Source organism: Phascolarctos cinereus, unplaced genomic scaffold (assembly GCF_003287225.1).
Source record: "Phascolarctos cinereus isolate Bilbo 61053 unplaced genomic scaffold, phaCin_HiC Scaffold_3;HRSCAF=262, whole genome shotgun sequence".
Classification (NCBI taxonomy): Eukaryota; Metazoa; Chordata; class Mammalia; order Diprotodontia; family Phascolarctidae; genus Phascolarctos; species Phascolarctos cinereus.
Genome location: NW_027555736.1, coordinates 119,751,706 through 119,778,753, shown reverse-complemented (window position 1 = coordinate 119,778,753; position 27,048 = coordinate 119,751,706). Strand labels below are relative to the sequence as shown.

The 27,048-nt window shown below is 37.6% G+C and overlaps 1 protein-coding gene across 3 annotated transcripts in view; it reads left to right on the top strand.

Moving 5' to 3' along the window:
* Window positions 1-27,048, top strand: part of ABHD2 (abhydrolase domain containing 2, acylglycerol lipase) — a 119,710-nt gene that overhangs the window by 55,376 nt on the left and 37,286 nt on the right. For all 3 annotated transcript variants that reach the window (XM_020964868.2, XM_020964882.2, XM_020964874.2), the window contains 2 exons: window positions 21,245-21,420; window positions 23,592-23,759. In XM_020964868.2, the coding sequence (XP_020820527.1) occupies window positions 21,245-21,420; window positions 23,592-23,759 (344 nt within the window). The remainder of the gene's footprint in view (window positions 1-21,244; window positions 21,421-23,591; window positions 23,760-27,048) is intronic.

Genomic DNA, 27,048 nt, shown 5'->3' with positions numbered 1-27,048 from the left:
TGGGGGGGGAGATAAAGTAAAGGCTTCATAGTGAAGGTAGCTTCTTAAACTTGCACTGAAGAAGGGGGATTTCTATACATAAAGATAAAAATACATTCCAGGGATAGGGGGGAAAGGTGGGAGACCAGGAGGAGGCATGTAATGCCTTTGTGAATGCATGAAGAAGGGAGAATGTAGGATAAGATCAAGGAACAGCCAGTTTAACTGGAATGACAAGCTTATGGAAGGGGATGAGTATGAAATAAGGCCAAAAAGTAGGTCGGAGCCATATTGTGGATGACCCTAAATGCCAAGCTTAGCAGTTTGTTTTCCCCTATAAGCAGTATGGAACCACTGAATGTTTTTGAGTAGGGAGTGGCATTGTCAGACATTAGGAAGATTATATTGGCATTTGTGTAAAGGATCAATCAGGGGAGAGATTGGAGGCAGGAAGGCCAGTTAAGAGGCTTTAAAAAATAGGCAGAGATATCCATCCTCTCATCTAGTGCTGATGGTGTGAGTGGGGAGAAGTGACAGATGTGAGAGAAATTGTACATAGAAGTGACCAGAATTGACAAACTGATTAGATGTGGAGAGTGAAACAGAAAAGTAAAAAGTCATTTTATACTTTAAAGCCTGGGCAACTTGGAGGATGATAACAACCATCAACAGAAATAAAAAAGTTAGAAGGATGAAAAGGTTTTGGGAGGAATTGTCAACCCCAGAAACGGAGTTGTTCTAAGAAAGAGACAAACAGATTAGATCGTATGCCAATGTTTTATTTCTCTCCCAAGCTGGCAACATGTATTGCATGGGAGTTACAGTCCAGAACTGGCTTGATTTGGGATTTGGGGGTACCCAAATATGCCCTTCAAAGAATAGGTATTCCCCAGGGGTCCCAATCAACTCTGATTACAAAACCCTGGGAGATTGGCTATATTAAAATTAGGGTCTTGAATATGTGATTTAGGTCACTTAATCCTGGTACGGTATCTTTTCAGTAGGGGTTGATATCATTCCACCATCATTCTACCTCAGGACAGAGGAAATACCTGTTCTATCAGACCACTCCAGCCAGAGCAGTCTTAGAAGAATCAGTCTCTACCCAGACCTGAGCAGATTAAATCAATTTAGGCCTGGGTTGGAATTTGAACAGGATAAGACTCAATGCAATCTCATTATCAGTAATGTCCTTGTGAAGAACTTTGGAGCAGGAGGCTGGCTGAGGGGGAAGCTCTGAGAATCATTTTTTGCAGAATCTAATGATCTCGCTTTTGGACAAATTGAGCTTTAGGTGACATTGGATCATGTAAGTGGATATGTACACAGGTAGTTGGAAATGTGGCACTAAAACAAGAGAAATCTAGGAGATACAGAGATGTTTATGTGTAGATATTGAGAGAAATTATTATTTCTCTCTTGTATTAATAACTAATTATTGAATCAGGACCAAGGTTTTTTTCTTTTTCTACTTTCTCATCCAGAAATCAGCCAGTGTGGGAAATCTTGGGCAAAGACTTACCCAGGCTAAGATCTAATGGAACAGTAAAAGAAATTCCAAGTTTAGGTGAATGTAGATTCCCACTCATTGTTTACTCAGACAGGTCTGGGAAAATGTGGATTCACACTTTTGTCCGACAGGTGCTAATAGAAATTGACAAGCCTCTTTGACCTAGACTTGGGTAATCCAAGTCTTGTGCCCTCAAGACCCTCATTGGAATATAATCCATCTCTCATTGTAATATTCATTCTTAACAATTGTTAAGCAATCAGAGTTGTTTGCCACCCTCAGGAATACCCATTCTTCCAAGGGCATGTAAACTGTGAGCCTACCACCATGTGTTGTCTTTGGCGTTTGAGAGTGCCACTGACCTCTTGTTTTAAAATGCTAGCATTATTAGTAAAATGATTGAATTACGTGGAAGTTATGTCTCTAAAACTTTTTAAATGTCACAATATAGATGATAATATAGACAAAGATATAGACGTATCTGTGAGTCATCTACATGGAACTGATCCTTTCAACCATGAGAGTAGATGATTTCACCAAAGAAGAGAGAAGAGAGCTAAGGAAAGAGTTTTTGATTAAAAGAACCAGTCGGATCTGGCTACCCATAGTGAAGTGTTATGACATAAAATGAAAATGAGTCAATTGCTGCTGTAGAGAATAAACCATCCTTACAGTTCAATGTATGTGTCAACCTCTAGTTATAGGGGTCATTACATAAGAGCTTGTGGGGTTCCTAAAACCTTAGAAATCTTCCTTCTGAGATAGTCTTTTAAAAATGTGAGATATGCAGCACTAGAACACCCATTCCTTCCAAAGATCACTCATTACCGTAATTTAAGAATGCTAATTCTCCAAGCTAATAGCTCCATTGTAGAAGGCTTAGCGCCACTGTCTTCTGTTGGATAGTAATGTCACAAACTTCCTATACTGGTTGTGTCTGACTCCTAAGTAGTATTTACTTCTAGATCTGATTCATTGGGAGGCTACATCCTGTCCTGCTGTTTCCAACCAGATCACTAAAACTTTTGATCAGTCATTAACATGGAATGAATAGCTTCACAAAGGTTTGTTAAATCTAAATGGTGCCACACCTTTTGACCCAGTGCAATGTTCTTGTCTCCCACCTGCCTCTCTCAACTTGTGTCTCTCAACTTCACGAACACACACTTCGGTTACAGGGAAAGGTTTGATTCGCAGTCATAAATGTCTGTATTTTTTTTTGTTGTTAGAAAAATCAATTCAGTGAGTATTTATTAAACCTCCCCTCCAACTGAATTGGCCTACTCAGTGTCCCCAGAAACATTTTCTTATCTCTATTCTTTTTCTTATACAGGCTTTTTAGGGATGATCTAAATCCTTGAAGGCCCATCTCAAATCCTGCTTCCTCCAAGATCTTAAAGCACTCATTGCTTATGTTACTCATAGAACTTTAGACCTGGAAATGACCTTAAATGTTATTTCTTCAGACCCCTGGTTTTACAGAGGAGGATATTTAGGTCCAGAGAGATTAAAAGTGGTAAATTAAAAGCTCAAAGCTTGCTCCTCAGGCCCTGGACCAAGTTCCTTCAGCTCCCCAGGCTTGGGTTTTTTTTTTTCTCCTGTAAAGTAAGAAAGTTGACTGCACGATCTCTAAGGGCCCTTGCAACTCCATTTCTATGATCTTACAGGTAAGTGATACCTAAGAACATACTGAGACTGGACATTTTTCACATTTCCTCAAACTTAACATTCACAAGCCAAATTTAACAACTTTTCTCCCGTTGTTTTATCTACCAGATTAAACCTCTAGAAGGCTAATTTTGTCATGTTGCTGTATGTCCTCAGACCTTTACATGCCCCACCCTCACCCCACCCCCCCATTGCCTATGAAATAAAAGCTTCTTCTAAGCTGCTTTGCTTGGAAGGTGGTGGAGGAAAAAGACTTAAACTTTCATGCAGGGTGGCTTCAATCTTTTCAGTAAATGTAGTACCTAAGCTCTGGGAAGGGAAAGACTTTTCATTTTTGTTTTTCTCTACCTGGCTATTGTGTTAGCACAGTGTCTGATACAGAGCCGACACTCAGCAAATGTCTGTGGAATTCCATCGAATGGGAGGGAAGGTGATTCACAGAGTTAAGAGTGAGTGTGTTAGGAGGAGTCATATTTTGTTGAGTTTAATATCGTTTACTATTAGAACGTGACATGAGTCCTAATTGAGTGGGATTTAAAAACATCGTAATATGGTAGTGCTGTATCCTCATAGACTTTGTCAGACTATTCTGATCTTTGCACTTCAAGATAAGAAATTAATGGAGTACAGGAAGTCGCTTTGGAATCTCTAGTGTATATCAAGAGTCAGAGAACTTGCCATTCTAGTACATAACATAGTTGGAGAACTTGTTCTTCTTATGTTATATCCTCATCCCTCTTGACTACCTCTTCATAGAAACCACTCAACTAAAATACATAAAAGTTTTACATAAGGTGCTACCTGGACAAAAGTGTGTTATAATCTTTAAAGTGCTATATAAATGTGAGTGTAATCTGGAGCACATTACAATAGCTCTGGACTCACATAGACTGAGATAAATCTTGATGGATTCCCAGGGGAATTATTTTGCCCCACCCAGAAGCCTGCCTCTTACCTTCAAAATCTACTTTATATCTCTCAAGGTTGTGGCCCCACTGCAAGCAACTTAAGCAACCAAGGCATTGACACAGCACAAGCCTATTAAAAGGCATGTAAAGAAGATAGAAGAAACTATAGAAGAACATAGAAAAGGCTATCATTCTGTCTTGGTTAGTGAGGAAATAATTATGGCCACATTCCATTGAATGACATTTCCATCTTAGAGTCCTTTCAGAAAATTCATAACTCTAAGAAATTACTAGAATTGAGGACCTCATTGTAAAGCAGTTGGTAGCATCTCTCCACTTGTCTTCCACTCTCTGACTTGGCTTGTCCCATTATCTGTTAGTTTGGTCTCTAGCTCATCTTTTTCAGGGCTTGGTCTTATGGTCCACAGCACCCTGCATTGCACAACTATATTGGAATGGCCTTAGTAGCACCTGATTTGGATGAGAAATTCTTAGCATCTGACTGGCAGCCACCAATTTTTTCCTCTTGCCATCTCTTTGACTGTCTCTTCCCCAAAACCCCTTGCTCTTCCCTTCTTTATTTATATGCATCTTGAGTCTTTCCTCCAATGTGCATTGGAGGAGCAAAGAATTTATAAAATCTTTCTGTATGAATCCTTTTTGAGTACCTGCTTATTTGAGTTTTATTTAATATTGTTCATTTTTTCACTGTTCAGACCTGTTTTTTCAGTGGTATAAGGAACTCTCAATAAGGAAACTCCCTGTACTTGAAGAGATCTGTCTGTGCCTGTTCTTCATGTTCTAGGCTTAAAGAATTGCCTGGGACACTGAGTGGCTAAGAACCTCACCCAGTGGCACTCAAGTCTATATGTGTCAGAGGCAGGACTTGGGCCTTCATTCAAGGACTTGACTCTTCTAGCCCACTTTGTCCTTACTAATAATACTAATAGGATGAAGAACACAGTTATAAAACTGGAAGAGTCCTTAGAGATTATGTACATCAATCCCTTCAATTTAATAGTGAGTAAACTGAGGCCCAGAGTGCTTCTGTACCCTCCTTAGATTCACAGAGCTAATTAATAGCAGTATCAGATCTAGAAACTAGTTCTTTGGATTTATAGTTGAGTGCCATGTCTCACCTTTGTTCACGATCCTATTTTCTAATTGTTTTAGTTATGTGATTCACACCCTTAGCTTTAGAAGAAGGAGTTCTGGAATTTGAGCACATCAAATGCATGGTCATTAAGACTTTGGGTATTTATTTACCTTGAAAAAAATAGTACAGGATAGTCTTAACAAGAATTTAAGTAAAGAAGATTTTGCATCCTGGATGTTTTGAATATACATATATACACACACACACACACACACACACATACTATACATACAGATATATACACATATATATCTATATCTATATGTATAGATATAGATATAGATATATATGGGTGTACACTGATATGCTACAAAGGTATGATTGACTACAAATCATAATTTTTTGTCTCTCTGAGTTGCTTCCTCACACCGGCATAGAGATAGAGCCCCTCTGCAGAACCTCCCTGAATTTGTGAGAGTTTGTAACTATCCTATTACTATAAGTTAGGAATAAACAGCATGAATTTGTGCCCTCATTTTGATGAAGATGGTGGTGTTTACAATTTTAAGAAATTTTTTTTTTGTTTGAATGCCGTAGGGAAAGTATTCTGTTTCAGCGGTGGGAAACCGTAGCATATCAGCTGAAGCTTGTTTCCATTCCTTGGCATTGTGTTCCTCTTAGAAGTTAACAGGCCAGCTTCCTTTTAAATTACAGCTTCAGAATTCACCCTTTTCCAGAAAGTTGTTCCAAATGAGTTCTTTACCTTTTTTGTTCATGACCACCTCCCTCCGCCCACCCCACACACACTTTGGCAGTTTGATAAAGCCTCTGCATCCCTTTTCAGAATATTTTTAAATTCGTAAAATAAAAAACATAATATTACCGAGGAAACCAATTACATTGAAATATAAATGTTTGTCCTCTCCTTTTTTTTTCCTTTAGCATTCAAAGCCCTTCAAATCCTGGCCCATCCCACCTTTCCAGTCTTCTTATATCTTATATCCCTCTCCCCACCCCCAAGTACACTTTGATTCAGTAATACTGGCCTCCTTGTTATCCCTCCAACAAGACACTTCATCTCCTAAATTCAGTCATTTCCACTGGCTGCTTCCCTTTCCCCCCTTCATAGAATGTTCTCCCTCATCTCTGCCTCCTGGCTTCCCTAGCTTCCTTCAAGTCCCACCTAAAATCCCGCATTCCACCAGAAGCCTTTTCCAATCCCTCTTAATTCTAATGCCTTCCTTCTGTTGATTACTTCCAATTTATTCTTTATATAGCTTGTAGATTGTGAGTTCCTCAAGAGCAATATTGTCTTTTTACCTTTCTTTGCATTCCTAGGGCTTAGCACAGTGCCTGGAACATACTAGGTACTTAACAAATGTTTATTGACTGACTGATTTATATATATGTCTATAGTATGTGTTTTATTCATATATATATATATATATATGTGTGTATATATGCATACTTTGGAGACTGTCATGTTCCATGATTTAAAAGCCATAAAACGTCATATCAAAGGTTACCCAAAGGAGAGCAGAGAGGCCTATGATGGATATGATATTCAGGCTGTAACACATCACAAACAAAGAATTACAAAAGAGAAGTGGTACAAAGGATGTCATCAGAGAAATGTGGTAAGAGTGAGGGATCACCATTGGATAGCCCATGTGCTCCATTATTATGTGTCCTATAAGATCAAGAAAAGGCTAAGAAGGTCCTTAGCACACTGGATGGGCCCCCAGTGGAGTGCCATTATGATGGACAGTCTTCCTGAAAAGTAGGGGTGCAAATGAAAGCCATTTCTACTGACTTACTTCATGTTAAACTGCTTGTCCCACACACAGTAGCCTGACTTTTAGTGCTTTACAACATTTGAGCATCATGGCCAAGAAAATAAGTTGTTTGCCAGCTTTTAAGAATGAGCTCTTTCAGGAAAAAAGGGAAATGCAGCTTTATGGCAAAGCACTGGAGGTCTTGAAAAGAGACCTTTGGCAAGATGCGGTAGGGAGGGGAGTGATTGTTGCAATCTTACCTGAAGCATGTTTCGGTTCCGTTCCCCCATCCCCACGTATTTGTAGTGTCCTGTCAGTAACATGTTTTCCCAAAAGGGAAACTAAAGGACAGAGAAGGCAGATGAATTGTCTGGCTCACCCATTTCACAGATCAAGTTAGGAATACATCCAGGGTTTCCTGGCTTCTAGTCTAGTGTTAGATTCACAAGTGGTTTTTGTTTAGTGAAACCACTAATATAATTTGTGTGCTAGTATGAAATCTTAAAACCACAAAGCCTATAGAAAATTTATTCCTGTGTCATCAGATGCCCTTTCTTCTTAAAGATCAAATGAATGAGTTCTAGGTTTAAAGGTTTTAAGCCACTCCAGCTGTCTGGATGTGCTTTATTTGTGAGTTATTTCTCAAATTATGAGGATCTGGGGTAACTTTTCGGTGCTATGCTACTGGGTTTTAAGTAGTTATTCATCACACCTTTGAAAAATTTTCCATATTCAAGTCTTAGTCTTTTTTCCTCTCTAAGGCAATCAGAATCTGAATATATTTTGGGGGGGGCAGAAATAAAAATGAGTGAAGGTTTACTTTTAAAATGTCACCACTTGTTATGATTATTGCATTGATGGCTTCTGAAAACACAGACACACGCGCTCACGCACACACACACACACACACTTATGGGTTGTCTGTTTCTTCTTTATTCTTCCTTTTACTGGCATTTTGACTTTGGGATGCCATTCAGTTGGTCCTCATTAAATAAGTCAACATTTAAAATAATTTCAAAGGCTAAGTTACTGAAATATCTCTGACTGGTAACCAGCAAATGGTGAATAAGCACTCCAGCTCCTAAAGATCTTAATCTTATGAAAAGAAATACAATTGCTGCTCTCTGAAACTTCTTTTTAAGCTACAGATTATACCATCAGATTTAAAACACATTAAGATTTCCATTACTATCAGATAGTCTTGATATAAAAAATAAAAAATTTTTATTAAAGCTATTAATCACTGAAGTGAAAACAGCTGGATGTTTTCCCAGTATATTTAATGATATATACTGTGAAAGGGCACTGCACTTAGTGCCAGCACACTTGGGTTAGATTCCTGACTGTGTATGGCCATTACCAAGTCACTTAACTACTGTGAACCTCTCCCTGAATTTACCTGCCCTGCCCACTTCACAGTATTGTGGTGAGGATCAAATGAGATACTATGTGAAAGTACTCTGAAAAACTATAAAGTACTCTACCAACATAAGGTATTAAATTGGTATTTATATAATTATGTACTGCCTTTAAGAAGGATATAAATAAAGAAATGCATAGGTGAGAGGAGAGATCTCTAACAGGTTATTAAAAAGAAGTTAGAAAGTCAGAATAAATACCTAACCTCTTGAGGCTGATATCACACAGGACAGCCATGCTCTCAGGAACAGAATATTCCTCAGTGTCACTGTCAGAGATAAAATATTAAATTGTATATAAGCCAGTACGGCTTTTCTTACATTTTCTTGACATAGATTTCAATGAAACCCCAGCCCCTTCTAAAGAATTTAGGGCAAAGTACCGATGTTATGTAATTCTTATTCCTGTGAAATAATAACTGTTACGGGCCCTTTTAAAGCTGGAAGAAAATAAAACACCTCTCTCCTGCAAATATGATTTAGATAGAAAATAAGATCTGCTTAACAATTCTTTAGTCCAGTAGACGCTGAACTAATAATGATAAACCTTTGAAGCTCTTACTCCCCATTCAGTCTCTTTTAGTTCCCATTATTTTGTGTTTTTCTTTTATCAATACTGTGGCTATATATTTGTAAAAGAATATGATTGAGCATATACAACCTGAGAGTCAACATTCCAAAGTTTCTGATCTAAAATTGTTGCCCCCAAGATTTTTAAATGGTAATTTTAACTAGTCTTTTATTTCTTTTTTTTAATTTTTTTGTTTTTTTGGGTTTTTTTAATATAAATTTATTTATTTTTAGTTTTCAATATTCACTTCCACAAGTTTTTGAGTTCCAAATTTCTCACCCCTTCCCCCACCCCAAGATAGCATGCATTCTGAATACCCCTTCCCCTGGTCTGCCTTCTCTTCTATCTCTCCCCCCTCCCTTCTCTTATCCCCTTCCCCTTCTATTTTCCTGTAGAGCAGGATAGACTTCTGTACCCCATTTCCTGTATTTCTTATTTCCCAGTTGCATTTGAAAACATTTTTTTTAAAAAACATGTGTTTTTAAAACTTTGAGTTCCAAATTTTCTCCCTTCCTCCCTCCCCACCCACCCTCATTGAAAAGGCAAGCAACTCAATATAGGTTGTACATGTGCAGTTATGCAAAACCCTTCCTTAGTAGACATGTTGTGAAAAACTAACTCTATTTCCCTTAATCCTATCCTGCCCTCCCATTTATTCTATTCTTTCTTTTGACCCTGTCCCTCCTCAGAAGTATTTGCTTCTGATTACCCTCTTTCCCAATCTGCCCTCTTCTCTATCACCCCCCTGCTCTCTTGTCCCCTTCTCCCCCTGTTTTCCTGTAGGGTAAGACAGATTTCCATACCCAATTGAATGTGTATGTTATTCTCTCCTTAAGCCAAATCCTATGAGAATAAGATTCCCTCATTCCCTCTCACCTTCCCCTGTTTCCCCTCCACTGTGAGACTTTTCTTTTCTGTTTTTTTTTTGTGAGATAATTTACCCCATTCTACCTCTCCCTTTCTTCTCCGAGTATCATCCTCTCTCATCCCTTAATTTTATTCTCCAGATATGACCCCTTAATCTTCAACTTACCCTGTGCCCTGTATCTATCTATCTATCTACATATACATACATACAATTTTTTTCCTTCAACTACCCTAATACTGACAAAGTTCTCATGAGTTACAAATATCATCTTTCCATGCAGGAATGTAAACAGTTCAATCTTAATAAGTCTCTTATGATTTCTCTTTCCTGTTTACCTCTTCATGTTCCACTGGAGTCCTGTATTTGAAAGTCAGATTTTCTGTTTAGCTCTGGTCTTTTCATCAGGAATGCTTGAAAGTCCTCTCTTTCACTGAATGACCATTTTTTCCCCTGAAGGATTATACTCAGTTTTGCTGGGTGAGTGATTCTTGGTTGTAATCCTATGTCCTTTGCCCTCCGGAATATTATATTCCATGCCCTGCAGTCCTTTAATGTAGAAGCTGCTAAATCTTGTGTTATCCTGATTGTGTTTCCACAGTACTTGAATTGTTTCCTTCTGGCAGCTTGTAATATTTTCTCCTTGACCTGGGAACTCTGGAATTGGGCTACAATATTCCTAGGAGTTTTCCTTTGGGGATCTCTTTCAGGAGGAGTAAATTTAACTAGTCTTAAGCCTGGTTGTGCTACATAACTCAAGATGTGGCTTAGGCAGGGCACTTTACTACTTAGTTTTCATCATCTATAAAATAACAGACTTCATGATCTTTCACGTCCCTACCAGCCCTAATACTTTATAATGTCTACTTTCATAGCTGTCTCCTATCCATTGATATTGTGTTGGAGGAAAAAAAATGTTTAGAATGACTCCCAGCACCACATGATGGAAATAGCTGAGGACTGGGAGCCAAAGACCTGAGTTCTTGTCCCAGTACTGGCACTAACTGATTGTGTGACTCTGGGCCTCTGACCTCTCTGGGCCTCAGTTTGTTCATCTGTAATGTGATGACAGGGTTAGACTAAACGAATTGCAAGGTATAACAGCATAAAGAGGGTGAAAAAGAAATGGGGCTGAAATTAAGTCAAGAGAAACTTGGCTTCAAATTCTTCCTCCTATACTTATTAGTTGTTTAAACTTTGAACAAGTAATTAAATGTCTCTACTCTTCAGTTCCAAAATAGGAACAATAATAATACTACTATTTCCAGCTATAAAATTATAACTCTTCAGACAGAAGACAGTGTACAGAACTTGAAAATCAGCTATGGCACAGTTGACCAAAATTCTGGTCTTCTCTTTTGTATGTTATTGCAGTAGAAAAATGCAGAGGGGCAAAGTTGCAGTTTCAGAACCCAGAGCATAACAAAGGAAACAATTGAACAGGTTGGCATTTTAGATTCCATTTTAAATATCAGAGATATCTGAGAACCTGTGATTTCCTCTCTTGATTCCCCTCCCTTACACACATACACATATAAATATTGTGGAACAGAATGTGCCCTAATCTGATGCACAAGAACCACCAAAATGTCATTGTGGGGGTTCAAGATGCTATTGAGGCCTCAAAATATGTAAAACTATATTTCATCCTAGTGGTTGGTGACCTGGCAGGAGACGGGAGGGCTGCAGGGAGAAGGGATAAAGAGAAATAGAAAGCTTTTTTAAAAGAATTAGACAATAGAAAAGGATGATCTGCAGCCCTCCAGTACATATCAGTAGCAGAACCCATTAACTAACTGGGTTCAAGTCAGCTAAGAAAGATTTGAAAGCAAAGAAGCACCTAATGAGGGAAATTTGTCAAGACACAAAGAGCCTGTGTAAAATATAATAAAGTGTCTTATCTTAGGATTTAATAAAGAAGGACTGGGTAAATTCTAGAATAGGATAGGCCCACTAAGGCAGAGCTATAGAAAAAGAAGTCATCAATCTGGAACAGAGGGAAGGATTTAGATGTCAGCAAGGATAGGACTGAATAACCTAAGATTTTGTGGCTACAGGCTAAATAAATAAACAAACCAGGGAGTGAAATATTATCATGGCATCCTGTTGTCAAGAGCCTAGCTAATGAGATAAGTTGCATCAGGTCTGAGAAAGGCTGGATTTTTGTAATTTATAAGTGCCTTGCCATCATTTTCTAACATTGTAGTAAAAATAGTTTTCTGTTTTGCTGGTGAGATAATTAATGAGTAAGGATAGTAGAGAGAAGTAAATGAGAGAGGCCATAGTCCTAAGAGGAAGGTCTAGTTGATTAACTATCAAATATCTATTGGACTCTTTGCAAAGTACAGTGGAGGAAACAGAAAAAAGTATAGGACCTGGTTCCTGCCTTCAAGAAGCTTACAGTCTAGTTGAGAAGATAAAAATAGATGAAAAGATTAGAAAAAATGAGAGACCATTGAGTACAGTACAAGGCCTGTCACAAAATAGTGTAGTGTTTACTTTGAATGCTTGTAGTACAGTATAGTCTAGTGTTTAGAAAGAATGGGATAGACAAATGTGATAGGAATTAAGAGAAGTAAGGAGCACTGTGAGCCACAGTGTCAGTCAACAAGCCTTTATTGAGCACTTACTGGTCTAGGAAGACTATGTAAAGAAGGAAGGACATGATCTTTGTCCTAAGAAGAAAGCAGAAAACAACTCTGATCCTTTAAGTGTAACAGCAGAACACTGGCAACCCTTTTGCCAGAACAGTTATCTGAGGTCCGTTCTGCCCCACATCCCAGTATTGGGTTGTTCTGCCTTTACTTTCAAGGGATCAATTTGGACACCTGGTTTAATGTCAGAATTTCAAGTTTGACTTGAAAGCCTTACAGTCCGTTTTGTCTTTTACTTAATTTTTGGGTTTCTTCTTTATTTCTAAGGGTCGTTTAGTTTGCTACTGTATTTCTGTTGCATCTTTGTGATGAATCTGGATTGTCATTTTCCCCTCCTGACCCTTCCCCAGAGAGAAGTCATTAAGCTATTAAAAACTTGATAGTCTAATGGGATTTTTTAAAATAAGCAGTTGAACATGAATCACCTATTCTGGCTTCTTAAAAATTTTAATATCTTGGTTTTCAAGTCAAGCTTTCCTGACCCATCATAAGTTAGAAAAAGTCACAGAGAAAAAAATTATGTTCTTTTTTGGTCAACAGGATTTGGAGCCACATCTGTTTTCTCTGACTAGTCTGAGAAATCATGCAGAGTTTTATAATGAGTTCTTCTTGTTTCAAAATAAAGAACTGTGCTATATGCATCATGTCCAATTAACTCAATGGGAATTTCAGCTCTGTTTCATAAGAACGTTTCTTTTTAAACATAACAGTGATCTTTCATTTTTCATATAAGGCCTACTATACTATATTGTTGTCAGAATGCCTATTACCGAGGACTTCACAGGATTTTGTGGATATCTGGGGTAGTTAAAATCTAGTCGCCTGAAAACAGGGAATGGATCTGTTGACACTCCCAAATTCCTTATGATGTAATTTTATAGTATTTGTTGCTTATTCTTATTGTTACTTATCATGTTTCTATGAGCCAAATACCTACTGCGTGTAAAGCACTGTGTAATACGTGATCCAGCAGCAATAAAACAGTCTCTTAGGGAGCTTACACATGGTAGATTTGAAAGGACATTATAAATAACTATAACAAGGTAGACTATTAAGTGTGATAAAGAAGAACAAAGTGTTTTAGGGAATCAAAAGAAAAGGAGATTATATCTAGCTATGGGGTAGGTTGGGAGGGTGCTAAACCAGAATGAAGAGTGGACTAGGCCCAAGGCTGAAGATATGGAGGGCCACAAACAAGAAACATTTTTAAAATTGCTTTTTATTACTATGTATTTTATTGCCAGATCTCCATGGCATGAAGGTATTTTTGTATTAAGTCAAGTCACGTTTTACAGTGAAGGTTCAAAGCCTTCAGTGGCCTGTATCACTTTGGGGGTGCATTTTTCAGACATTGCCTACAGCACACAAGTGCCAAGGCCTAGCTCTGCCCTTGGGGAAGTTGAGAGGGAGAAAGATAAAGAAAATCTTCATAAATGCAGACCTTCTGATCCTTTTTTTTTTTACAGATATTAAGCATTTTCTACTCTTTCCCTTCACCATTCATCCCCCTGTTCTCAGCTGTGGTATATGTAATAGCACATCATTTCTTTTGTGTGCTAAAAAGATATAACCCACCTAAGTTAATAATAATGAATAGTGTCATGCCTAATAGAAACTATGACTATGAAGTTAGGAGATTTTTTTTTTAACAAGACATCAGGATTTATGAATCCAAGTGAGTATTGTCCTTGAAAATAGACTTCTTTGAAGTTAAACATTTGTTCCAGCAATGTTGCTCAGAGTTTTGGGAACTTGTATAACTGCCTTGGAACCATTCTGTAAGCTATATAAGAAAGTCATTCTTGTACCTTTGCTATGTAGCAACTCTTCATTTTTTTAAACAAAAGTAGTTATTGCCCAGCCTGACCACCTCCCTATCTCATTCACCAGACATGATTAAAATTACTTTTTGCCATTTCCAAAAATCAGGTCCACTTTCAAAGGATAAAAACTTAACACTATTGGTGGTGGTCAAAAGAATATGCCTCAGAATCTATAAGCACTTCCAAAGATGAGAGTGTAGAGAATGTTTCAGGCAATTGCATTTTGCTGGAATAAATGATATCCCAAGGTGACTCTTTTGAAATATCCAAAATACTTATTTTAATATATAAATTCTAATGTTTTTGGTTTTTTTTTAGTTAGTCATGTTACTTTATGATGATCTTTATCATTCAAAGAGATTAACTCAAATAATTCAAAATATATTAATCATTAAGTTTGTAGTAATTCCATTAAGCTAGTTCTGGAAACATTTTTTTCTGAGCTGGTTTCCACCAATTCCCCTGTCCTCACTAAGGCACTCTGGGGTCCAGGTGTTGGTGTTTGCCTGCTCCACCACCTGGGTTTCAGGATCTCCTCCTGGTGTGCTAAGGTGGGGCTTTCAGCTAGCTTGCAGGGAAGCCTCTTGGAAGTACTGTTCTGCTTCCCCCAGGGCAAGAGGGGCCTTTCCTGTTAATCCCTCAAGCTACCTGGACTGCTGGACTGTTACACCCTTTCTTTGTTCTGGTTCAGCTGTTCCAGGTTTTTTCCTGGGGCGATATTTTCTGGGCTTTCAGAGGTTGGTAAGGAAGGGTAAGAGAGACTTACTTTTTACTCCTCCATCTTGGCTCCCGGAAGCGGAAGTCTGGGAACATTTTTTAAAAGAGCATTTCTTTAACATGATGATTGCTCGATAAAAACAACTCTGAGCTACCACCTCACACCTATCAGATTGACTAATATGACAAAAAGGAAAATGATAAGTGTTAAGAGAAGATATGGTAAAATTGGAATACTAGTGCATTGTTGGTGGAGTTGTGAACTGATCCAACCATTCTGGAGAGCAATTTGGAACTAAGCCCAAAGGGCAACCAAACTGTGCATGCCCTTTGATCCAGTAATACCATTAGCAGATCGGTATCCCAAAGAGATCATAAAAAAGGGAAAAGGACCCACAGGTACATAAATATTTATAGCAGCTCTTTTTGTGGTGGCAAAGAATTGGAAATTGAGGGGATGCCCGTCAGTTGGGGAATGGCTGAACAAGTTGTGGTATATGAATGTAATGGAATACTATTGTTCCATAAGAAATGAAGAGCAGGCGGACTTCAGAAAAACCTGGAAAGACTTACATGAACTGATGCTCAGTGAAATGAGCAGAACCACGAGAACATTATACATAGTAATAGCAACATTGTTCATAGTAATACAATTATCTAAGACAATTCCAAAAGACTCATGATAGAAAATGCTATCCACATCCAGAGACAGGACTATGGAGTCTGAATGCAGATTGAAGCATACTATTTGTTCTTTTTTTGTTGGGTTTTTTTTCTTCTCTTAGTTTTTTCTTTTGTTCTGATTTTTCTTTCACAACATGACTAATGTAGAAATATATTTAATATGATTGTACATGTATAGCCTGTATCAGATTGCATGCCACATTGAGGATGGGGGGGAAATTTAGAAGTCAAAATCTTACAAAAGTGAATGCTGAAAATGAAAAACTAATTAATTAATTTGCAAAATATAATAAGTGTTCTAGTATTAAAAAGAGGGAGTGAAGAGGCTTCCTGAAAGCAACAGAAGTAGTAGTAATTGTTTCTAGATTATCTTTGTGCAGCTCTCCAAAATTCACTTTACTTTCATACTGTGTAGAAGTATAGACAAATAGGATTTTTTAAAATAAGTAGTAGAGAAATACTGTAAGATCTGTCCATTTTCTTACCCTATGTTTCTATGGTTTTAAAACTTCTAATTAGTAAGTTGACTTTTGCCCAAAAGAACTGAATATTTATATTCCCATACCCAGAAACCTACTGCCCCATAAGTCAGATAAAATGCAGCTGAGCTTTTTGAGACAATAGTCTCATGATATATCATTAGCAGCGTTTTTTCTAGGTGACAAGGGTTAGCAATAAAAGCGTGGCCATGTTTCTCTTCTTTGTCTTCACCCAGTCTAGCAACTAGACTTTCCTTCTACTAGGATATAGTGTCGTAGGAGCCTCAGATTGGAAGAATTACTTGATTTGTTTCTTAGACCCAGTATACCTTCCTAATATAAAAATTAGGAAGCTATACTTGCATTATAACAAGTGCAAGGTTTCCATTTTCTTTAATGTGTTTCTTTCATTCTTTACTTTTGGATTTTTATTTCTTAAAATTTCATTAACCGTCTTCGTTTTACCCTGGACAGTCTTCTCTTATCTCAGCAACTAAGCACTTGAATGAAGGTTCTTGCTGGATGAGTCAGTGGGGTGTGTGCATTCTTTTCTCTGAGTCATTGTAGATTCCATTGCCCCAACAGTAATATAAAGGATCATTCTCTGAGGGGGAAAAACAAACAAAAAAACTTGCCCAGCACTAACTGAAGGTCAATATTCTCTGGTGCTTTGTGGGGTTTGGGAGGTGGAAAATGAGGGGTTGGAGGGAGGCAACAAGTAGTAGGATTCTTGAAATTATGACCAAACGTCAATTTGAGGGATTTTTTTCTTAACATTACTATTTTAAATACTACCTTGTGTTTTATGAAATACCTCTCCCCAATGAGCAATAGTACCTTAACTAGGAAATTGGTGGTGTTAACCTTCCATTCAATTAAACAAAACTTTATTGTCTTTTTTTTTTATGTTCAGAGTCCTTTCCTGGATAAAGTAACACACTGATTATCCTATTTTGCAGATGAGGAAACTAAGGCACAAAAAGTTGTAAGTGATTTGTACAAGGTTACATATTATTCCATAACAGAGGACCGACTATACTGTAGTTGTGCTGATTCCTTTTAGTGCTTTAAACACTGCCTCTGGCAGCTTCAGTTAAACAGGGCTTTGTCTTTCTGAATTCCTTCTATTCATCATTTCTTATTTGATTACATTCATATGCCACAGTTTGTTCAGCTATTCCCCAATTCATGAGTGTCCATTCTGTTTCCAGGTTTTTGCTACCACAAAAAGTCCTACTACTGAGAACTTTTGGTGAAAAAATTTATGGAATAGTTTTGCAAATCTATGGAACATTACCATTTTCTTCTACCCTAACATCATTGGCCCCCTATAAAACATTCACCATACCTTTTTAGAACTCAACAAATTGATAGTGAGAGTGCTGGCTATCAGCCTCAGAAACACAAAATTGAAATGCTGATGCTATGAAGTCCCAATCACTCTTTATTTTCAATCAGAATCTATTTGGTGAGTGTCTACTAAGTGCAAGACATTACAGTGGGCACTCTAGGGGTACAGAGACATTATGTGAATCCACCAATCACTTCGTTAAAGGAACTCCAAAAGGAAATAGTAAGGCCAGGCAAAAAGGAGGGTCATTGAAACGTTTTTAAAATGCACAGAAGAAACGAAAGGAAGCACCTACATGCTAGACAGTTTTTAAAGCAGCACATGAATTATTCACTTTTTTAAAAACAAGTGATGTGAAATGGAGATTCACAGTTTCATATGTAACCCCTTTGTGTAGGCTGTTGTTTGTATGGAAATGTTCTTTTTTTGATGCTTAAGCTCAGAATTAAAAAATAATTTTTAAAAGTGTTCTGTAAATCTTTAAGTGCTATGTAAATGCTGGGTAATATTATAATCATTATTATTGTTTCCATGAGAAAACCATAGCTTAGGGTGCTATCAATTGAAATCATGTAAGTTTCAGCATTCCTATATTTTGCTGTCATGTGAGTGATGCAAACACTTAAGGGGCCACACATGTTAGAGACAAGAGTGATTAAGCTCCGCAGAAGAGGTGGAACTCCAGTTAGGCTTTGGAAAATAGGTAAGAGAGAGACAGATGGAAATACGTAATGAGAACATTCTGAATAGAGTAAGCAAAGGCATGGAAGTAGGTGTGTTTGAGGGATAGTGACTATACAATACTGCCTGGTATATGGGATTTTAAGTTTCTAACTTGCCTACTATGTTATCTTAGAAACCCATAACAGAAGAAAATTACAGAATTCTAACCCTAGAAGTCATTTAGGCTAGCTAGCCCTATCATTTTATAGGAAAAACCAAGGACCAGAGAGGTTCAGAAATTTGCCTGAGGTAACATTACTACTTAGTAGCAGAACTAGGACCAGAACCCAGATTTCCCAATACTGAATGGAGTTTCTATTTGCTTTGCACCATGCTGCTTCCCTTTAATGATAAAATGGATTCTTAGTATTGAGAAAAATTAGCCAGTTTGCAGAGTGGTGGTGGTAAATAATTTAAGAGCTGCTTAGAGCAGTTATGAAATCTCCATCCCTGAAGTTCTTTTAAAAGAGGATAACTATTTTCCAGAGTGATTTAGACACTCTCCTGTCTGCACCCCCCAAAAAACCCAAAAACCATAAGATATATCACGTCATCTTCCAAAATCCTTCAAGTTCTGTGATTTTGTAATTAAAGCCAGGTGTTAATTGTAAGTCCAGTGGGCAGAGACCTGATTAACCTCTATATCCTGTTCAGTCTTCAGTTTGCTTTTGCAGGTAGTCAACAAGTTCAGTAGGTGCTCAACTTTATTTTTTGAACATTTTGTTTACTGAAGGAGGGAGGGAATGAATAATTCAAAAAGCATTGACCACAAGCCTGCTATGGTACCCAATGAATATTAATTGAATTGAATTGCATTGTGCTGGACTAGCTAGCCACTGTGATAGTTAATTACATTTAGGTTGCCTATCTCAGAGGACTGTCATAACACATAAAGAAGAACTTAGGTAAAATAGTTTGTAAACCGCAAGGTGCTTTATAAATGTCAGATATTATTAGTACTTCTATCATTACTAAAAATAATTTACGAAGTTCCAAGTTTTCTATTTACTTTCTAGGTACACACAAACATACAAACATGACTTTAAGAACACATAAAACAATACATGAACAAATATTTATTAATTTGGTAGAAAATAACATGCCAAGTATCAGAGCCATAAATAGTAAAGGGCTACCAGGGCTTTGTCCTGCTGAATTATTTAAAGGGCACTTACAGTACTTGAAGGCTTTCAATATCATAGACACAAGATTTACCATCTAGTTAACAAGAATAATTAGTTAAAATAGGAGCCTATCAGATGGTGCTTCCTCTTCCCCACTTGGCCTGGGTCCCTTACATCTGTCACTCACTAGACTGGCCCCCAGCTTCATTTGTGGTACTTGTCCCACTTATAAAAATTCCTAGTTATAGCTTTTCCAGATACTAGTGGGTGCAGAATAAAGGCATGAACAAAATAGGGTCAGGTTACTTTAAAAAGAGCTGCTTAGAGAGGTTTATTTTGAATATGGTTTTGAAGGAAACCACAGACATGACTTAACAGATCTCATTTTTGACTGTTAATAAACGCCCTGCATGGAATGGAATACAAATAACTTTACGTTAGACAACTGAACTTTCATAGTGGGAAGAGCACAGAATTGGGGTTAAGAAACATGGATTCCATGTTCTGCCCCTCATTAGCTTTATGATTTGGTCTAAATGAGTCACTTCTCCATGCCTCAATTTTCCCATCTATAAAATGAAGAAGTTGGATTAGATGCATGCTGAGGACACTTTCAGCTATAAAATATTATGATTCTGTACTCTAAGGAACAAATTTTTTTAGATTTTTCTTTCTCATTATGAACTTAACAATCATCAACAAAAACTGAACATTTCAGTATACAAAAAAGGTTTGTACATGAAATTGAATCTGTTATGTACTTTTAAAGTTTTTTTAGTGTATTTAAATTTAACACAGTAGTAACAAAATTGCCATGTTTTTGTGTACCCCCATCGTGAACTCCTTTTTTGTTCTGTTCCTTGCTGCATCTCCTTCACTAATGCAGTCCTAAATACAATCAATAAAACAATTCAACACATTGACCACATCTGCAAATGCACGTCTCATGCTGTGCCTCACCTGGGTGGCATGCCCTGAAAACCAAACTCCAGCTAATTGCTCTAACAGGGAAAAACTACTACTAGCAAAGTCATTTATTTCAGTTTTTTGTTGTTAATAATTACAAGTTCCGATCTATTCATTTATACCTTCATTTATTCCATTCATTAACAATCATCAGCAAGACATAATCTAACAATATATTTTTTATATTTCCTGTCAGGAACCTGCCCAGTTCAGTGTTTTCATGTAATGACAGTCGTGTGAAGGCACTGTGCCTTGCCTGAGCTTAGTCATTATCCTTTGCAATAAAATTCTAAGCAGGCTTCTAGCTTCGGAACTTGTTGTTAGTTATTGTCTGCTTTGGACTTACAATATAGACATAAAATTTAGGGTTAGCACAGTGATGTGTCCATAGAAATATTTATGCTTTTTAACTTCTTCTTGATAAAAATGCCAAGAGACAGGGTGGTACAGTAGAAAGAATTTGGGATGTGGAGTCAGAGGCCCGGGGATCAGATCCTAGTTTACTGCCACTTACTTTCTCTGTGTGTGTGTGTGTGTGTGTGTGTGTGTGTGAGATCTTGGACAAGTCAATTGGTCTCCTTGTAAAATGTAAAAAACATAATTTAAAAAAAAATCCTTGTAAAATGAGGGATCGGACTCCGTGGCTTCTTAGGGTCCTTGTGATTCTAAATCTGTGGACTTGTACTCTTGTGAATTATTTAAAACACTCACATTTGCCATACGTGCAGATCGTGGTGGAGATTCTAAAGCTACTTTGAAGCTAAAGTACAATATGCTGTGTGTCTTAAGATTTTTTTTATCTTATATAATTGTGTTCAGTACACAGAGTTTTCCCCAATGTTATCAAAATAGGTTACAAGGTTAGTGTTCTTGAAGACTTTTGAAAGCTTATATGTAGGGGAAAAGTAATCCTCAATATTTTTTCCTCCTTAGATATATTCCACCCTTGATATGGGGGAAGAGTGGACACATCCAGACTGCTTTGTATGGGAAAATGGGAAGGGTGAGGTCACCTCATCCTTATGGCCACCGAAAGTTCATCACCATGTCAGATGGAGCTACTTCCACCTTTGACCTCTTTGAACCTTTGGCTGAACATTGCATTGGAGGTAAGCCAAGTCGGTTTGGTTGGTTGTGTCCTTACTTGGAAAGAATGGACTATTGAACAAGAAAAAATACTTTGACATATCCTACTAGGCAGTCTATAATTACAAACTAAAAGTCTCTTATGAAAAATATTGTGGTAGAGAAGCTAAGGAACAAGTCTCCAGGATTATATGAGGAATCCTAAAAATGATTAAAAATCACTTGTTGTAAATATGTGTGTGTGTATGTATACACTATATAAGCATATGCAAGTACACTATATAAGTACTAAAACTTTTCAAATAGTGTTATGAAAGTCCAAAAAGTTTTCCTATATGAATTGTTAAGGAGCTTATATTGGCATTCATTAGTAGAGATGGAGCAATGACTACGAAAAGCAGCATGGCATCCTAGAAAGAACACAGGCCTGGACCTGGGCTCTAATCCCCACCTTGCCTAAACTGGTTATTATGTGACCTTTCTTAAGTCACTTAATGAGTTTTCTCACCTGTGTATATAATCTCAGAGATTCCTCCTGGCTCTATAATTTTATGAGCAGGACCATTCATATCATACTCTTGACCTTATTTCTACCTGACCTTAATATGTGCCAGTAACCTTATATACCTGATATATATACCCATAGATACATGCATCTCCTAATATCTCCTCCCATATAAAGATAGCCACATGTTAATGTGTGTATATGTATCCATTCTACTTCAACGCATATAGAGCAATTTGCCTTTTTCTGAGTCCTACAAATAAAAGAGCTACATGTAAGCCAAATAGATGTTCAGAGAAACAAGGGGGGGGTATGACTTGATGAGTGAATAGAAGTATGAGGGCAGGGCCAGCCCTAGGCAAACCTGCAAAAAAAGTCATGTATTTTGAATACTCTTTCTGCTGTCAGTCGATAGCTCCTATCTCTAGACACCTGATTTTCATGTGTTCCCTCTAATTATTGTGGCAGCCTTTGTGAATGTTTTTTTTTCTTTTAGAAAGACTGATACTCGTGAATATATGCTCTCATGTCTTAGAATGACATTTGTATGCCCTATACTCTAGACTCTGTCATGGATGCTTATAATATTTAAGATTGAAAATTACAGCAAATGTACCAAAGCTTCAGGTCATTGAAATTCTCTAGAATTATCAACCTTGTTAGTGAAAAGGAAGCTTTGCTTCAGATTCCACATTTTAAAAGCTTGCTTTGCATGCCCATAAGTTCACTAGCATGATATTTTAGTAGTTTGTTTCTCTAAGAGAGAAATTTGAAAGCTTGTTCTCGTGTTGTGGTATATTTTTATTTCCTACCTTATTTTACTTTCTGCTTAAAGAACAGAATTTGGTTTAGCCAGCCTGCTTTGCCAAGAAAAAACCAGCAGTGAGGGGGTAGGAAAAATGAGAAATACTAACAGTTTGGTTATGACTTATTCCTTTAAAAATGCTTATATTTCCAAGCCATTAATTCCTAGGAAAGGATGAAGATGATTCAAGGGAATTGTCAATATACAGATCCCAGAAAAAGCTCTGCTAGAAGAAACAGCTCTTATGGACTTTTGGAAAGAATTCTTGTCAGATTTAAGAAACAAGGCCTGTGTTGCTAGTCCAATGGGGCAGCATTTCCATAATGAAAGAGTTAACAACTTGCTCATGTGGAGAGGGAGGACAGTATAGTTGAAAGAGAAGATCTACTTTCAAGTTTCAATTCTACTACTTAACAAGCTTTGTGACAGTGGGCAAGTCACTTATGTGAACCTCAGTTTCCTCATTGGCAAATTGAAAGTAATATTATTTACCTGGCCTGCCCTACCAAAAAGTGTGTGTGTGTGTGTGTGTGTGTGTGTGTGTGTGTGTGTGTGTGTGCGTGCGTGTGTGTGTGTGTACACATATATATGTGCACAGTACATATATGTGTACATATATGATATGTGAAGTTTAAATTATAAAGCACTATACAGTAAAAAGTAGGTAATATTATTTTAATACATTCATAGGCTAAAACATTTGGAGAGTTTCTCCTTCTAAGATATTTGGAATTAAATTCTGTCTAAAGCAAGGGGATGAAAACTTTTGTTTGATTGGGAACTAAGGAGACCCTCCCATTTCCTGACAAAATTGGATTTTAGCTTTTCCATTTAGTATATCATCATTGATCTGGTCTCTTTGAATGTCTTTCTTCAACTTGTAGACGATGTCACAATGGTCATCTGTCCTGGAATTGCCAACCATAGTGAGAAGCAGTACATCCGAACCTTTGTTGACTATGCCCAGAAAAATGGATATCGATGTGCTGTGCTGAACCACCTGGGTGCACTACCCAATATTGAGTTGACATCTCCTCGAATGTTTACTTATGGTAAGGGCAAAAACATGTTAAGTATGACTACTCTGGTTCTCCTTCTGCTCTGGTTCTCCTTGCCATTCTAACCTGTGCAATAGCAGCAGTAGAGATACATTATAGACCAATAGATAAGAGTATCTCTTTATTGATTTCTGACTTTCATAGCCAGAGAAATTGCAGTGTTTGGGAGAGGATCAGGACAAATGGGCAGTGCATTATAAGTAGCTGCTTAAAGAGATCTTTAAACTTGCCTTCCTACTCCATCCTCATGACTATAGCTTAGTTTTCCCTTCACTTTTAATGGCCACCATTAAAAAAGTAGAGTTCACACCCTGTAATGGAGCTTACTAACCTATAGCAAAAACCAAAGGCCAAAATTCTAGCTTGTTTTGCACTACCCATGGCTTATTGCAAAATCAGTCATGGCCCAGAGCCAGATATTTAGGTCCAGGATAAAATTTCTAAGGGATTACATTATCAACTGCCACCTTGGCAGAGAACCGCTTGAACCTAGGAAGCTCCTGACCACATTTGAGGCAAAATGAAAATGGTGACTGTGTCCCCATTTGATCTGAGCTCCCCAAAACTCCTTTGGAACAAATCAAAACCTGCAAATAAAAGACCTTTAAGACCACAGAATCATAGACTCTCAAGAGTTCAAAGGTAAAGGTTTCTCAGAGATTATCTAGTCAAACTTACATCTGATTAGGAATCTCTCCACACAACCCCTGATAAATAATCAGCCAAATCTCAGTGTTCTCGTCCTTAAAAGAAGAATACTTAATAGTATCCCCCTCACAGGCTTGTGAAAATCAAATAATATGTATGGCTGGGTGGTCGAGGGGAGGGACAGGCAGACGGAAATACTATTATCCACTTTCAGCTTGACATTTCAGGAGATAGTTCAAATCCCAATAATGTGACTTAATACCTATATGACCTTGAACCAGTCACTTAATCTCACTGGTCATTAGTTTCCTCATCTGTGAAATTAGGGTGTCAAACTCATGCTATCCTTTTAAGTTCTAAGTCTGTGACCCTAGGGAGAGTTAACTGTCTCAGAAATCTGCCTATTCCACTTTTCCAGAACATTAATTATTACGTTCTCCTTCCCCTTCCCCTTCCCCTCACTTCCCTATCCCCAGACTGAGCTAGCATCCATCTCTTTGCCTTATTCCTAGTTTTGCCTCATAGGACCAAGTTTTAAAAGGCTCTGATCCCTTCTGCCCCTAGATAATCTCAATTAGAATGTCAGCTCTTTCGGAGTAGGGATTGTTTCATTCATTGTATTTGTATCCCCAGCACCTGGGACAGTTCCTGGCACATAGTAGGCACTTAATAAGTGTTTATTCCCTTCCTTCCCATATGAACTTATGCAGATCACTTAACATCTGTGGTCTTAGTTTTCCCATCTGTAAAATGAGGGTCTTAAACTAAAATAACTTCTGAGTTCCCTTCCAGCTCTTAATCTAAGGAACTGTTATGCTCATGACACTGTTCATTGTATTAATAGGTTGTACAGAGATGAACAAGACATCATCCTTGCCTTCAGAGATCTTATAGTCTATCAGGAAAGATCAGATTTACAAAAATAAGTATAATAGTTTTTCTGTTTGATATGGACTTATAGTTTCATCAATATGGGGAACTTGTGGTATGGAAACACTCTATTAATGCAGATTGACAGCTTGTCCATAAATTACCATTTTAGAGAATTGCCTAGGGTACTGAGAGGTTAAGTGATTTGCCCAGAGGCAGAATTTGAACTCGGGTCTTTCCAGCTCTGAAGTCATCTCTCTGCATGCTGTGGTACACTGTCTCACCTACAGTGGTAGGTTTAATGTGATATGTCTCAAGAAAGGTCTTGGGCCTTGGATGCCTTCCTGTTTACACAATGCCTCAGCTGCTTCCTGACTCTGCTTTTTCAGTCCCTTCCTCTCATTCTTCCCAGAATCTGCTTTGCATGCCCCTAAGTTGACTAGCATGATATTTTAGTAGTTTGTTTCTGTAAGAGAGAGATTTGAAAACATGTCCTCATGTTGTGGTATATTTTTATTCCCAGAATCTGCATTTTGCAGTCTCAGACCAGCCATCCCTGATTCTCTGGACTTAGCTACCATGCCACCTAGCAGGTGTTTCCTTCTCCCCTATCCCCACTCTTCAACTCTCCTTTCTTGTATTGTTCTCCCCTGTTAGAATGCAAGCTCTTTGAGGGCAGAAACTGTCTTTATCTTTGCTTGTATTTCTATCCCAGTGTTTAGCATAGTACCTCATGTGTAATGAGTACTTAATAAATATTTGCTTGTTAATTGATTGATTGTCCTTATGGCACAAGCTCATTGTGAAAATATTTATAAAATGTACTGTGTATTTCGGATATTAGTCCTCCATTGGAAGAAAGAATAGGGAAAAAAATTAAACATTTGGAGTCATATCTTTTAGCTTTATAGAATTCTTCTGCCACTACTTTTACTTGTAGGATGGTATGGGGGAAAAATCCCACCATAATCTTGAGTATATTCTGATAAGATTTAAGGCAAAAAGGTATCAAAATGACTTCAGGCAGAGTGATTAAGCAGCCCCAAATGCTTTTAAAAACAACTAAAATGAACAAGGTGGTTTTAGATGCTAATGATCTTTAACACAGTTAATATTTTTCAGTTAAGTTTACCTCTAAGAGTTGCCCTTAAAAAAAAAACCCAATATTTACAGGTCGTTGGGCAAAGTTTTCTGCTATAAGGGATAGTATCCTTGCAATCACACCTTCACTGTAATCTTGTTCTCAGTTATTTTGTAATAAGAAGAAATTACCAACTTACTTAAAAAATCAAGATATGGTCTACAGCCTGACACAACTGAGTATCTATAAACATTTTCAAGTGTCACATTGAGTAGCCATCCGAGATGATCATGTGTGCTATAATAAGGGCTTAACCCATAAAAAAAAAAATTTACTCTGTACTAGAGACCAGGGATTAGAAGATGGAATTTAAAGGGAGGGAAAGGAAAATATTTACTTCCTCCTCTTTTTTTTGGTTTTATGTTTCCTAACCCATATTCCCATGCCAGCCAAAACAGGCACCTGCTCTGAGTTTCTGCTTAACTGAGTTTTGACTGGTGATAAACCACTAGAAGGATGCAGCTTGGTGGCTCAGTGGATAGAGCAATGGGCCTAGAGTCAGAAAGACTTGAGTGCAAAACTAGCCTCAAACACTTACTAGCTATGCAACTCTGGGTAAGTCCCTTAACCTCTGTTTGCCTCAATCCACTGGAGAAGGAAATGGTAAACCACTCTAGTACCTAT